Below are 15,949 nucleotides of genomic sequence, written 5' to 3'. Positions count from 1 at the left end.
AAGGGCTGATGTTGAAGCTGAAACGCCAATACTTTGGCCACCTGATGCAAAGAGCTGATTCATTTGAAAAGACCCTGATGCTGGGAAAGATTGAGGGCAGGAGGAGAAGGGGACGACAGAGGATGAGATGGTTGGATGGCATCACCGACTCAGTGGACATGAGTTTGAGTAAACTCCGGGAGTTAGTGATGGACAGGGAGGCCTGGCGTACTGTGTTTATGGGGTCGCAGAGTTGAACACGACTGAGTGACTGAACTGAATTGAAGGATTATATAAATGGCAACCCACTGCAGTATTCTTGCCTGGAGAATCCCATGGACGGAGGAGCCTGGGCGGCTACAGTCCACGGGGTCGCAAAGAGTCGGACACGACTGAGCGACTTCACTCATAACAACAATGTGTCCTGCATGAGGACAGTTTCTCCTTCCTGAAAACCTTCTGGCTAATCCTGTTATCTTAAAATGTAAATTATGGGAGTGAGTCTAGTAAGAGCTTTACAACCTTGAGACATTCTTTTGATTTATTGTAATAACTAATTAAAAAAGTATATAACTCGCTTGCTAACACTAGCAAGGGGGGCATTCTCTATCCCCCTTCTGATGTCTGTGTCAGAGGCTTTCTCTGTCCCTTTTCTTACTTTAGTAAAACTGCTACACAAAAGCTCTTTTGAGTGATCAAGCCTGGTCCTTGGTCCCAAAGCTAAATCTTCTTCGGAGATCACAAATCTGACATCATTCACCATAAGGTATCAGTGGCAAGAATGGGCGCCCATATCACGTTCCTGATCTTAGAGGAAATGCTTTTAGTTTTTCCCCATTGAGAATGTTGTTTGGTGTGGGTTTGTTGTATATGGCCTTTATTATGTTCAGGTAGGTTCTTTCTATGCCAGTTTTCTGGAGAATGTTTACCATAAATGGGTGTTGAATTTTGTCAAAAGCTTTCTCTGCATTTATTGAGATGATCATATGGTTTTTATTTCTCAATTTGTTAATATGGTGTATCACATTTATTGACTTATGTATATTCAAGAATCCTTGCAGCCCTGGGATAAACCCCACCTGATCATGGTGTATGATCCTTTTAATGTGTTGTTGGATTCTGTTTGCTGTAATTTTTTTGAGGATTTTTGCATCTATATTCATCAGTGATATTGGCCTGTGATTTTCTTTTTTTGTGGTATCTTTGTCTCATTTTGGTATCAGGGTGATAGTGGCCTCATAGAATGAGTTTGGGAATATTCCTCCTTCTGCAATTTTTTGGAAAAATTTGAGTAAGATCTGTTCAGTTCAGTTCAGTCGCTCAGTCGTGTCCGACTCTTTGCGACCCCATGAATCTCAGCACGCCAGGCCTCCCTGTCCATCACCAACCCCCAGAGTTCACCCAGACTCACGTCCATCGAGTCAGTGATGCCATCCAGCCATCCCATCCTCTGTCTTCCCCTTCTCCTCCTGCCCCCAATCCCTCCCAGCATCAGAGTCTTTTCCAGTCAGTCAACTCTTCTCATGAGGTGGCCAAAGTACTGGAGTTTCAGCTTTAGCATCATTCCTTCCAAAGAAATCCCAGGGCTGATCTCCTTCAGAATGGACTGGTTGGATCTCCTTGCAGTCCAAGGGACTCTCAAGAGTCTTCTCCAACACCACAGTTCAAAAGCATCAATTCTTTGGCGCTCAGCCTTCTTCACAGTCCAACTCTCACATCCATACATGACCACAGGAAAAACCATAGCCTTGACTAGATGGACCTTTGTTGGCAAAGTAATGTCTCTGCTTTTTAATATGCTATCTAGGTTGGTCATAACTTTCCTTCCAAGGAGTAAGCATCTTTTAATTTCATGGCTGCAATCACCATCTGCAGTGAATTTGGAGCCCCCAAAATAAAGTCTGACACTGTTTCCCCATCTATTACTCATGAAGTGATGGGACCGGATGCCATGATCTTCGTTTTCTGAATGTTGAGCTTTAAGCCAACTTTTTCACTCTCCTCTTTCACTTTCATCAAGAGGCTTTTGAGTTCCTCTTCACTTTCTGCCATAAGGGTGGTGTCCTCTGCATATCTGAGGTTATTGATATTTCTCCCGGCAATCTTGATTCCAACTTGTGTTTCTTCCAGTCCAGCGTTTCTCATGATGTACTCTGCATAGAAGTTAAATAAGCAGGGTGACAATATACAGCCTTGACGTACTCCTTTTCCTATTTGGACCCAGTCTGTTGTTCCATGTCCAGTTCTAACCGTTGCTTCCTGACCTGCATATAGGTTTCTCAAGAGGTAGGTCAGGTGGTCTGGTATTCCCATCTCTTTCAGAATTTTCCACAGTTTATTGTGATCCACACAGTCCAAGGCTTTGGCATAGTTAATAAAGCAGAAATAGATGTATTTCTGGAACTCTCTTGCTTTTTCCATGATCCAGTGAATGTTGGCAATTTGATCTCTGGTTCCTCTGCTTTTTCTAAAACCAGCTTGAACATCAGGAAGTTCACGGTTCATGTATTGCTGAAGCCTGGCTTGCAGAATTTTGAGCATTACTTTGCTAGCATGTGAGATGAGTGCAATTGAGTAGGATAGGTGTTAACTATTCTCTAAATGTTTGATAGAATTTGCCTGTGAAGCCATGTGGCACTGGGCTTTTGTTAGTTGGAAGATTTTTGATCATGGTTTTGACTTCAGTGCTTGTGATTGGTCTGTTCATATTTTCTGTTTCTTCCTGGTTCAGTCTTGGAAGGTTATACTTTTGTAACAATGTGTCCATTTCTTCCAGGTTGTCCATTTTTTTGGCATGTAGTTGCTCCTGATAGTAGTCTTTTATGATCCTTTGTATTTCTGCATTGTCTGTTGTAGCTTCTTTTTCATTTCTAATTGTATTGATTTGAGTCTTCTCCCTGTTTCTTTGATGAGTCTGGCTAATTGTCAACTTGGTTTATTGTCTCAAAGAACCAGCTTTTAGTTTTATTGAACTTTGCTCTTATTTCATTATTTTTTCATTTATTTCAAAATAAATCAAATATCTGATTTCTATGCTTTCTTTCCTTCTACTAACTTCGTCAGGTTTTTTGTTCTTTTTCTAGTTGCTTTATATTCTAAGGTTAGGTTGTTTTTTTGATGTTTCTTGTTTCTTGAGGTTAGCTTGTATTTCTGTAAACTTCCCTCTTAACACTTCTTTTATTGCATCCCATAAGTTTTGAGTTGTCTTTTTTGGAGGTAGTAACATACTGTTTTGATGACTATAGCTTTGTAGTATAATCTCTAGTCAGGTAGCGTGATCCCCTCTCCCCATCGTCCCAGTTCTATTTTCTTTTTCAAAATTACTTTGTCTATTTAGGGTCTTTTGAAAACATTTTATCTTTATATTGTTGAATTTAGCATTTTTTTCTTTTATGTTTTGTTGATTTTTAGTCATTGTTGGCCATTTCCCACTATAACGATATAAAAGAATTGTTCTGTGTAGTCTTTTAGAATATGGTTTTATTTTTTACATTCAAATCTTGAATATATTTTAATTTTTCCTGCTCTGTGGTGTGATACATAGACCTCTGTTTTCCAGATGGCCATCTATTTATCCAAATGACATTTGTATGCAGCCTTTCCTCACTCATTAAATGATGTTATCTGTATTTAAATAGGAAAGTGATTCTGTTTATCATTCTTCCTACTATCCACTTTCTCTAGTTTAAGCTTAGTCATCTTTCTGGGCTCTCACCAGTGCACTGCTCCTTTTGCCCACTTCTATGTTTGCATTAGACTGTGGACAATAGAATTCTAATTTTTTTAAATCTAGTATTACCTTACCCTCTATCTTCCAGAATTTTTTCAAAATTCAGGCCTTGTGCTGAGGTTTTTTCTGCATTCCTGTTTTGTCATATTTTTATTACTTTAAACGTTTTGTATTTTATCTGAATGTGTTTTTGGACACAGGAGATATAAGTATGTGTGTTTAGTCTATTCCCTTAAACTAGAGAAACAATTTTTGGTTGTAATTCTCCCTGGTGGCTCAGACAGCAAAGCGTCTGCCTGCAGTGTGAAAGACCTGGGTTTGATCCCTGGGTCGAGAAGATCCCCTGGAGAAGGAAATGGCAACCCACTCCAGTAGTCTTGCCTGGAAAATTCCATGGACAGAGGAGCCTTGTAGGCTACAGTCCCTGGGGTTGCAAAGAGTCAGACATGACTGAGCAACTTCACTTCACTTCACTCTTAATATTTTTGTTTTCTCTTTTTACCACTGAGAATTTATTTCTCAGCCTTCCTGGCTTATCTTTACACCTTACTTTTAAATTTTGCTATTCCCTTGAATTTATTCATTGGTTGTTTTCTTTCCTAAAATTTCTATATCCTTTCTGAGCCAGCCCTTTTTCTCTAATGACTTCAATTACCATCTTAAGGACTAATGTCTTCTAAATCCTTTTTTTCATTTTAGACCTTCCTTCTCCATTCCAGGATCATGCAGCCAATCATGAAATAATTTCATTTGTAAATTATGCAGGTGTTTTGAGTACAATTGAACAACATCTACTCTCTGTGACCCAACTTGTGATTCTTATTTATTTTTCCAGTCTCTGTGTATGGCATCAGCATCTATCTTGGTTGTGGAGCATTTCTTTGTATAGCTATACAAAAAAAAATAGCGACCAGATTTTTTTCCTCTAAGAATTAATTCCCTTTCTTTATCTCTGTTGCTTTGCCTTAGGATAGATCATCCCTAAAATTGGGTAGTTTGTTTTGTTGCTGAAGATATTGTCCACTATTCATATAAAGTGATAGTTCTAATGAGGAGAGATTTTTCTTCCTAGGAGACATTTGCAAGTATTTGAAGATATTTTTGATTGATGCTATTGATATCTGATTAGTAGAAGTAGGGATGCTGGTAAACATCCTGGAACACACAGGACAGTCTTCCACAGAAATAGCTTTATCTGGTCTAGAGTGTCAGTAGTGCCAAATTGAAGAAACCCTGTTCTAGTGTAAAGGCAGAGTTGCTCATCTTTTATAGCATTTTGTTTTAAACTCTAAACAGTTAAACATATGTTAGGAGAAAACCATGGTTTGAAAGTATACACTCACCCCAGTGTTCATTGCAGTGCTGTTTACAGTAGCCACAGCCTGGAAGCAGCCTAAATGTTCATCAAAGAATCTGTATAGATATGGTGCATATATACAATGGAATGTTACTCAGCCATTAAAAAATGAAATAATGCCATTTCCAGCATCATGAATGGAAAGGTGGGGAGGGAGGGATAAATTGGGAGTTTGGAATTGACATACACGCACTGCTATGTTGTGCTACTGTATAGCACAGGGAACTCTGCTCAGTATTCTGTCATAACCTAAATGAGAAAGGAATTTGAAAAAGAATATATATGTATATATAAATCTCTTTGCTGTACACTTGAAACTTATAGAATATTGTAAATCACCTATAGACCAATATAAAATAATCATTAAAACATAAACAGAAAACATAGTAAGAGTTAGTTTTCAAAAATATTTTCTACGTCCTGATTCTGAACCCTCAGATTGAGTAGAAATATATTGTTACAGGCATCAGTGTCATTCAAGGATGTGACTGTGGAATTCACCCAGGAAGAGTGGCATCAGATGGACTCTGCTCAGAGGACCTTGTACAGAGATGTAATGCTGGAGAACTACAGCCACCTCGTCTCAGTGGGTGAGCAGACCTTACCATGCAACTTCCTCGAGAATGCAGATTCAGTTCTTTCTTTTTTTAAATATTAATCACTTTTATTGAAGAATATTAAATGAAAAATAAAATTCAGCACTTCATTGTACAAATCAATAAGTTTAAAAAGTTATGCAGTAGCTTACCATCATCAGAGTCATGGTTTGGAATATTTTCATAATCCCCCCAAAATTCCTTGTACCCCTTTGCAGTGAGTCCCTTCCTCTCATACCTCTTCTCAGATGCCAGCCAATCACTGATCTATTTTCTATTTCAATACTTTTTCCTTGTTTTGAATCTTACATAAATGAATTTATATATAGTATCTTTTGTCTGACTTCCACATTTAGCATGATGCTTTTGAGACTCCTGTGTGTGTATCACCAGTTTATTCATTTTAGCCTGAGTAGAATTCTTTTGTGTGCATATACTACAGTTTGTTAGTCTTTCAGCTCATGGATACATGGGTGTTTTTCCAGTTTGGAGCTGTTATGAATAAAGCTTCTATGAACATTCACATATAAGTCTTTGTGTCAATATGTTTTTATTTCTTATGTAAATACCTAGGAGTGGGCTTACCTAGTCTTCTGGTAAGTTTATATGTAACTTATTCAGAAAGTTCCAGATGTTTCCCCATTGGGTCTACTGAATTTCATGCCTATAAGCAATGCCTAAGAGTTCTCATTGCTGTTACCAGCAGTTGGTTTGGTAAGTCTTACTATTTTTAACCATTGTAGTTGATGTCTAGTTGCATCTTATTGGATTTTAATTTGCATTTCTCCGGTAATTAACAATATTGAACTTCTTTTCATGTGCTTTTTAACCATTCATAATCTTTAATGAAGTGTTTCATCAAATCTTTTGCCCATTTTTTTCGTTTTGTTTTTTGGTTTGGGTCTTACAGTTGAGTTGAAGGAGTTCAGACCTTACCAGATACATGTTTTGAAAATGTTTCTTCTCCAGGTCTGGCTTGCCTTTTTAGAAGAAAATGTTTACAGATGGTTTTGGTTTGCTATATACTTAAAAAAATTTTTATATGACATGATTAAGATTCAGGGATTTAGATCAATGGTATTCTTCATGTTTCCCCTAATGGTTATATCTTACATAACTATAGTATAGTCTTAACACAAGGAAATAGGCATTGGTACAATGAATGTGAATAGCTTTGTATCATTTTTTTACTTTATAATTTTGTTTTGAGGCATGGTTGATTTATAATATGATGTTAGTTTCAGGTGTACAGCAGAGTGATGCAGTTATATATTCTTTTCCAGATTCTTTTCCCTGATAGGTTATTACAAAATACTGAGTGTAGTTCTCTGTGCTACAGAGCACATCCTTGTTGTCATCTATTATATATTGGGTTGGCCAAAAGGTTCATTTGTTTTTTTCCCATAAGATGGCTCTAGTAGTGCTTTAGTTGTCTTTCATGTCATTCGAAACCAGTTTGTTAGATTTTATTGTGACAGCTGTCATATCAGCATACATTTAAAAAAAACTTATCAAATGGTGAATTTTTGTGTAGCCATTTTAATATTGAACACGGAAGAAAAAAGCAACAGTTTTGACATGTTATGCCTTATTATTTCAACAAAGGTAAAAATGCAACTAAAACACAAAAATAGACGTGCAATGTATGGAGAAGGTATTGTGACTGATCAAACATGACAAAGTGGTTTGTGCAGTTTTGTGCTGGAGATTTCTTGCTGGACAATGCTCCATGGTCAGGTGGTTGAAGTTGATAATGATCAAATAGAGGCATTAATTGAGAAGAATCAGTGTTATATCATGCAGGAGATAGCTGACATACTCAAAATATCCAAATCAAGATTTGAAAGTCATTTGCACCAGCTTGGTTATGTTAATCACTTTGATGTTTAGGTTCCACCTAGGCTAAGTGAAAAAACCTTCTTAACCATATTTCACATGTGTTTCTCTACTGAAACATAATAAAAATGTTCCATTTTTAAAACAAATTGTGATGGGTGTTGAAAAGTGGATACTGTACAATAATGTGAAATGGAAGAGATTGTGGGGGCAAGTGAAATGAACCACCACCAATCACACCAAAGGCGTCTTCTTCCATGGAAGATGGTGTTGTGTGTATGGTGGGATTGTAAAGGAATCCTCTGCGATGAGCTCCGTCTGGGGAATCAAACAATTAATTCCAACAAGAATTGCTCCCAGTTTGACCAACTGAGAGCAGCACTTGATGAAGAGTGTCCAGAATTAGTCAACAGAAAATGCATAGTCTCCATCAGGATAATGCAAGACCACATGTTTCTTTGATGACTAGGCATAAACTGTTATGCTTTGGCTGGAAGTTCTGATTCACCCACCATATTCACCAGCCATTATACCTTCAGATTTCCTTTTATTTTGGTCTTTACAAAATTCTCTTAATGGAAGAAATTTCAGCTCCCTGGAAGACTGTAAAAGGAACCTGGAACAATTCTTTGCTCAAAAAGATAAAAAAGTTTTGGGGAAATGGAATTATGAAGTTACCTGAAAAATGGCAGAAGGTAAAGGAACAAAACAGTGAATTCATGGCACAATAAAGTTCTCGGTGAAAATGGAAAATGTGGCTTTTTTTTTTTTTCAATCAAAGGAACTTCTTGGCCACCTCAATACATAGCAGTGTGTATAGGTTAATCCCAAACTCCTAATGTATCCCTTTCTTCTCCTTTACCCTCTGATAACCATAAGTTTATTTTATGTGTCTGAGTCTGTTTATATTTTGAATTAAATTCATTTGTATCTTTTTTTTTATTCTGCACAAAAGCATATTTCATGATATTTTTCTTTTTCTATCTGGCTTACTTCACTTAGCATGATAATTTATAGGTCAACCATGTATCTTCAGAAGACATGATTTTATTCTTTTTGTGGCTGAATAATATTTCATTCTGTGTATGAGATTATATCTATATCTGTCTTACCACAATTTCTTTATCCATTCATCTGTGTATGGACATTGGGTTGCTTCCATGTCCTAGCTATCATAAATAGAGCTGTGGTAACATTGGAGTATATGTATCTTCAAACCATGGTGTTCACCAAATATATACCTAGGATTTGGAGAAGGAAGTGGCAGCCCACTCCAGTATTCTTGCCTAGAGAATCCTGTGGACAGAGGAGCCTGGGAAGGCTACAGTCCATGGCGTTACAACTTAGCGACTGAGCACACGCCTAGGATGTGCTTCCATGGATCATATGATAGCCCTATCATTTTCAGTTTTTTAAGGAACCTCCATACTGTACTCCATAGTGGCTATACCAGTTTACATTCCCACCAGCAGTGTGGGAGGACTTTTTTCTCCACAGCTTCTCTAGCATTTGGTACTGATAGATGTTTTGATGATGGCCATTCTGACTGGTGTGAGGTAATAACCTCATTGTAATTTTGATTTGCATTTCTCTGACAATTAGTGATATTCAGCATCTTTTCATATGCTTATTAGCCATCTGTACATCGTCTTTGGAGAAATGTCCATTTAGGTCTGCCTATATTTTGATTGAGTTGCTTGGTTTCTTTTGTTACTGAGTTTCATGAACTGTTGTGTGTTTTGGAAATTAATTCCTTGTTGGTAGCATCATTTGCAGATATTTTCTCCCAGTTTGTAGGTTATCTTTCATTTTTATTATGGTTTCCTTTGCTGTGCAAAAGCAAAAGTGTTGTTACGCTCCCATTTGTGTATTTTTGTTTTTATTTCCATTACTGTAGGAGAGAGATCCAGAAAAATATTGCTGCAATTTATGTCAAAGAGTGTTTTGTCTGTATTTTCCTCTAGGATTTCTATAGCATCCAGTCTTACATTTAGATCTTTAATCCATTTTGAGTTTATTTTTGTATATATTGTTCAGTTCAGTTTAGTCTCTCAGTCGTGTATGACTCTGTGACCCCATGAATCGCAGCACGCCACACCTCCCTGTCCATCACCAGCTCCCGGAGTTCACCCACACTCATGTGCATCGAGTCAGTGATGCCATCCAGCCATCTCATCCTCTGTCGTCCCCTTCTCCTCCAGCCCTCAATTTCTCCCAGCATCAGGGTCTTTTCCAATGAGTCAACTCTTCGCATGAGGTGGCCAAAGTATTGGAGTTTCAGCCTCAGCATCAGTCCTTCCAGTGAACACCCAGGACTGAGCTCCTTTAGGATGGACTGGTTGGATCTCTGGCAGTCCAAGGGACTCTCAAGAGTTTTCTCCAACACCACAGTTCAAAAGCATCAATTCTTCAGCGCTCAGCTTTCTTCACAGTCCAACTCTCACATCCATACATGATCACTAGGAAAACCATAGCCTTAACTAGACGTACTTTGTTCGCAAAATAATGTCTCTGCTTTTGAATATGCTATCTAGGTTGGTCATAACTTTCCTTCCAAGGAGTAAGCGTCTTTTAATTTCATGGCTGCAATCACCATCTGCAGTGATTTTGGAGCCCAGAAAAATAAAGTCTCTCACTGTTTCCACTGTTTCCCCATCTATTTCCCATGAAGTGATGGGACCAGATGCCATGATCTTAGTTTTCTGAATGTTGAGCTTTAAGCCAACTTTTTCACTCTCCTCTTTCACTTTCATCAAGAGGCTTTTGAGTTCCTCTTCACTTTCTGCCATAAGGGTGGTATCATCTGCATATCTGAGGTTATTGATATTTCTCCTGGCAATCTTGATTCCAACTTGTGCTTCTTCCAGCCCAGCATTTCTCATGATGTACTCTGCATAGAAGTTAAATAAGCAGGGTGACAATATACAGCCTTGACGTACTCCTTTTCCTATTTGGACCCAGTCTGTTGTTCCATGTCCAGTTCTAACTGTTGCTTCCTGACCTGCATAGAGGTTTCTCAAGAGGCAGATCAGGTGGTCTGGTATTCCCATCTCTTTCAGAATTTTCCACAGTTTATTGGGATCCACACAGTCCAAGGCTTTGGCATAGTTAATAAAGCAGAAATAGATGTTTTTCTGGAACTCTCTTGCTTTTTCTATGATCCAGCGGATGTTGGCAATTTGATCTCTGGTTCCTCTGCCTTTTCTAAAACCAACTTGAACATCTGGAAGTTCATGGCTTACATACTGCTGAAGCCTGGCTTGGAGAATTTTGAGCATTACTTTACTAGCATGTGAGATGAGTGCAATTGTGCGGTAGTTTGAGCATTCTTTGGCATTGCCTTTCTTTGGGATTGGAATGAAAACTGACCTTTCCCAGTTCTGTGGCCACTGCTGAATTTTCAAAATTTGCTGGCATATTGAGTGTAGCAGTTTCACAGCATCATCTTCCAGGATTTGAAATAGCTCAGCTGGAATTCCGTCACCTCCACTAGCTTTGTTGGTAGTGATGCTTTCTAAGGCCCACTTGACTTCACATTCCAGGATGTCTGGCTCTAGGTGAGTGATCACACCATCATGCTTATCTGGGTCGTGAAGATCTCTTTTGTACAGTTCTTCTGTGTATTCTTGCCACCTCTTCTTAATATCCTCTGCTTCTCTTAGGTCCATACCATTTCTGTCCTTTATCGAGCCCATCTTTGCATGAAATGTTCCCTTGGTATCTCTAATATATTGTTAGAGAATGTCTATAATTTCATTGTTTTCATGTAGCTGTTCAGTTTTCCCAGTACCATTTGTTGGGGAAGAGACTCTTTTCTCCATTGTATAGTCTTGCCTCCTTTGTCATGGATTAATTGACCATAAGTGTGTGGGTTTATATCTGGGTTTCTGTCCTCTTCCATTGATCTCGGTGTGTTTTTGTGCCAGTACCATGCTGCTTTAATGACTACAGCTTTGTAGTAGGGTCTGAAGTCAGGGGCCCTGATTCCCCCAGCTCTGATTTTCCTTTCTCAAGATTGCTTTGTCAAGTTTCAGGATCTTTTGTGTTCCCATTCAAATAAAAAATATTGGGTTCTAGTTATGTGAAAAAAGCCATTAGTAATTTGATACAAATTGCATTGAATCTGTAGATTGCCTTTGGCAATATGATCATTTTGAAAATACTGATTCTTTGAATCCAGGAACATGGTATATCTTTCCATTTGTTTATGTCATCTTCTCTTTCTTTCATCATATCTTATATCAACAGTTATCAGAATATAGGTCTTTTGCCTCCTGAGGTAGTTTTATTGCTAGGTACTTTATTCTTTTTGATGCAGTGCTAAAAGCATTGTTTCCTTAATTTCCTATTCTGATCTTTCCTTGCTAGTGTATAGAGATGCATAGATTTCTGTGTAGTAATCTTGTATCCTGCAACTTTACTGAGTTTATATATAAGCTGTAGTAATTTTCTTCTGTGTATTCTTGCCACCTCTTAATCTCTTCTGCTTCTTTTAGGTCCTTGCTGTTTCTGTCCTTTATTATGCTCATCTTTGCATGAAATGTTCCTTTGGTATCTAACTTTCTTAAAGAAATCTCTAGTCTTTCCCATTCTATTCTTTTGTATCTCTCCTTGCTATTCTTTGGAATCTACATTCAATTGCATATGTCTTTCCCTTTCTCCTTTGCCTTCATTTCTTTTTTTTTTTCTCAGCTCTTTGTAAGGCGTCCTCAAACGACCATTTTGCCTTCTTGCATTTCTTTTCTTTGGGATGGTTTTGGTCACTGCCTTCTATGCATTATTAAGAACCTCCAACCATAGTTCCTCAGGCACTTTGTCTATCAGATTTAATTACAAACCTCCATCCATAGTTCCCCAGGGACTTTGTCTATCAGATCTAATCCCTTGTCTAACCTATTTGTCACTTCCAGTGTAACATAATCATAACAGACTTGATTTAGATCATACCTGAATGGCCTCGTGGTTTTCCCTCCTTTCTTCAATTTAAGTCTGAATTTGGCAATAAGGAGCTCATGACCTGAGCCACAGTCAGCTCCAGGTCTTGTTTTTGCTAACTTTGTAGAGCTTCTCCATCTTTGGCTGCAAGGAATATAATCAATCTGATTTCAGTATTGACCGTCCAATGATATCCGTGTGTAGAGTTGTCTCTTGTGTTGTTGGAAGAGGGTGTTTGCTATGATCAGTGTGTTCTCTTGGCAAAACTGTTGTTTGTCTTTGCCTTACTTCATTTTGTACTCTAAGGCCAAACTTGCCTGTTATTCCAGGTGTCTCTTGACTTCCTACTTTCGTATTCCAATCCCCTGGGATGAGAAGGATATCATTTTTGGGTGTTAGTTCTAGAAGGTCTTGTAGGTCTTCATAGAACCGTTCAAAATCAGCTTCTTTGGCATTAGTGGTTGAAGCATAGACTTGGATTACTGTGATGTTGAATGGTTTGCATTGGAAATGAACAGAGATCATTCTGTCAAATTCTTGTTCACTATGAGGGCTACTCCAATCCTTCTAAGGGATTCTTGCCTACATTAATAGATATAATGGTCATCTGAATTAAATTCTCTCATTCCTGTCCATTTTAGTTCACTGATTCCTAAAAAGTTGATGTTCACTCTTGCCATCTCCTGTTTGACCACATCCACTTTACCTTGATTCATGGACCTAACATTCCAGATTGCTACGTTATTATTCTTTACAGCATCGAACTTTACTTTCACCACCAGACACATCCACACATGAGCATCATTTCTGCTTTGGTTCAGCCTCTTTATTCCTTCTGGAGCCGTTTCTCTGCTCTTCCCCAGTAGCATATTGGAACCTACCAACCTGGAGGCTCATCTTCCAGTGTCATATCTTTTTGCTGTTTCATGCTATTCATGGGGTTCCCATGGCAAGAATACTGACATAGATTGCCATTCCCTACACAGAAGAACTGTATAAAAAAGGTCATAATGACCCAGATAGCCATGATTGTGTGGTCACTCACCTAGAGTCAGACATACTGTAGTTGAAGTCCAGTGGGCCATAGGAAGCTTTACTATGAAGAAAACAATGGAGTATTACTCAGCCATTAAAAAGAATACATTTGAATCAGTTCTAATGAGGTGGATGAAACTGGAGCCTATTATACAGAGTGAAGTAAGCCAGAAAGAGAAACACCAATACAGTATACTAATGCATATATATGGAATTTAGAAAGATGGTAACAATAACCCTGTGTACGAGACAGCAAAAGAGACACTGATGTATAGAACAGTCTTATGGACTCTGTGAGAGAGGGAGAGGGTGGGAAGATTTGGGAGAATGGCATTGAAACATGTAAAATATCATGTATGAAACAAGTTGCCAGTCCAGGTTCGATGCACGATACTGGATGCTTGGGGCTGGTGCACTGGGACGACCCAGAGGGATGGAATGGGGAGGGAGGAGGGAGGAGGGTTCAGGATGGGGAACACATGTATACCTGTGGCGGATTCATTTTGATATTTGGCAAAACTCATACAATTATGTAAAGTTTAAAAATAAAATAAAATTAAATTAAAAAAAAAAAAAGAAAAGTAGTGGAGATGATGGAATTCCAGCTGAGATAATTCACATCCTAAAAGATGATGCTGTTACAGTGCTACACTCAGTCTGCCAGCAGATTTGGATATCAGCAGTGGCCACAGGACTGGAAAAGGTCAGATTTCTTTCCAATCCCAAAGAAGGGCAATGCCAAAGAATATTCAGACTACTGTACAATTGCACTTATCTCACATGCTAGCAAGGTCATGCTCAAAATCCTTCAAGCTAGGCTTCAATAGTACATGAATCGAGAACTTCCAGATGTACATGCTGGATTTTGAAAAGCAGAGGAACCACAGATCAAATTGCCAAAATTTATTGGGTCATAGAAAAAGCAAGAGAGTTCCAAAAAAACATATACTTCTACTTCATTGACTATGCTAAAGCCTTTGACTGTGTGGATCACAACGAACTGGAAAATTCTTAAAGAGATGGGAATACCAGACCACTTTACCTCTCTCCTGAGAAACCTGTATGCAAGTCAAGAAGCAACATGGTACAGTGGACTACTTCAAAATTGGGAAAGGAGTATGTCAAGGCTCTGTATTTTTTTTCTTTTTTTTTTTTAATTTTATTTTATTTTTAAACTACAATATTGTATTAGTTTTGCCAAATATCAAAATGAATCCGCCACAGGTATACCTGTGTTCCCCATCCTGAACCCTCTTCCCAAGGCTCTGTATTTTAACCCTGCTTATTTAACGTCAATGCAGGGTACTTTATGTGAAATTCTGGGCTTGATGAATTACAAGCTGGAAACAAGATGGCTGGGAGAAATATCAAAAACCTCAGATATACAGATGACACCATCCAAGTGGCAGAAAGCCAAGAGGAACTAAAGAGCCTCTTGATGAAGGTGAAAGAGAGTGAAAATGCTGGCTTAAAACTCAACATTGAATAAACTAAGATCATGGTGTCCAGTACCATCACTTCATGGCAAATTGATTCAGAAAAAATGGAAACAATGGCAGATTTTATTTTCTTGGGCTCTAAAATCACTGCAGATGGTGACTACATCCATGAAATTAAAAGATGCCTGCTCCTTGGAAGAAAAACTATGACTAACCTAGACAGCGTGTTAAAAAGTAGAGACATCACTTTGCTGACAAAGATCTGTATAGTCAAAGCTATGGTTTTTCCTTTGGTCATGTACAGACATGAGAGTTGGATTGTAAAGAAGGCTGAACAATGAAGAATTGATGCTTTAGAACTGTGTGCTGGAGAAGACTCTTGGAAGTTCCTTGGACAGCAAGGAGATCAAACCAATCACTCCTAAAGGAAATCAACCCTGAATATTCATTGGAAGGACTGATGCTGAAACTGACGCTCCAGTATTTTGGCTTCCTGATGCAAAGAGCCAACTCATTGGAAAAGACCCTGATGCTGGAAATGATTGAGGGCAGAAGGAAAATCGGGCAACAGAGGATGATATGGTTGGATGGCATCACCGACTCAATGGATATGAGTTTGAGCATACTCTGGGAGATAGTGAAGGACAGGGAATGGTGTGCTGCAGTCCATGGGATCACAATGAGTTGGACATGACTTAGTGACTAAACAACAACAAAGGAGTATTCTGGTAGTATTTTTAGGATTTTCTGTTTATAGTATGATATCATCTGCAAACAGTGACAGTCTTACTTTTTCTTTTTAAATTTGGATCTTTTTTTTTTTTTTCTTTTTCATCTGATTGCTGTGGTTAAGAGTTTCAAACTGTGTTGAATAAAAGTATCAAGAGTGGACACTCTTGTCTTGTTCCTGATCTTAGAGGAACTCCTTTCAGATTACAGCATTGTGTATGATGTTAGCTGTGGACTTGTCATATATGGCCTTTATTGTGGTAGGTTCCCTCTGTGCCTGCTTTGTGAAGAGTTTTTATCATAAATGGAAGGT

The 15,949-nt window shown here is 38.3% G+C and overlaps 1 protein-coding gene across 5 annotated transcripts in view; it reads left to right on the top strand.

The window, feature by feature from the left end:
* The window catches only part of ZNF782 (zinc finger protein 782), an 82,393-nt gene that overhangs the window by 21,258 nt on the left and 45,186 nt on the right, over positions 1 to 15,949 (top strand). For all 5 annotated transcript variants that reach the window (XM_044940277.2, XM_044940278.2, XM_044940275.2 and 2 more), the window contains one exon: positions 5,530 to 5,656. In XM_044940277.2, the coding sequence (XP_044796212.2) occupies positions 5,530 to 5,656 (127 nt within the window). The remainder of the gene's footprint in view (positions 1 to 5,529; positions 5,657 to 15,949) is intronic.

This window comes from Bubalus bubalis, chromosome 3 (genome assembly GCF_019923935.1).
Source record: "Bubalus bubalis isolate 160015118507 breed Murrah chromosome 3, NDDB_SH_1, whole genome shotgun sequence".
Classification (NCBI taxonomy): domain Eukaryota; kingdom Metazoa; phylum Chordata; class Mammalia; order Artiodactyla; family Bovidae; genus Bubalus; species Bubalus bubalis.
Note: the sequence above shows the minus strand (reverse complement) of the source record. Positions and strands in the feature narration are given on the sequence as shown.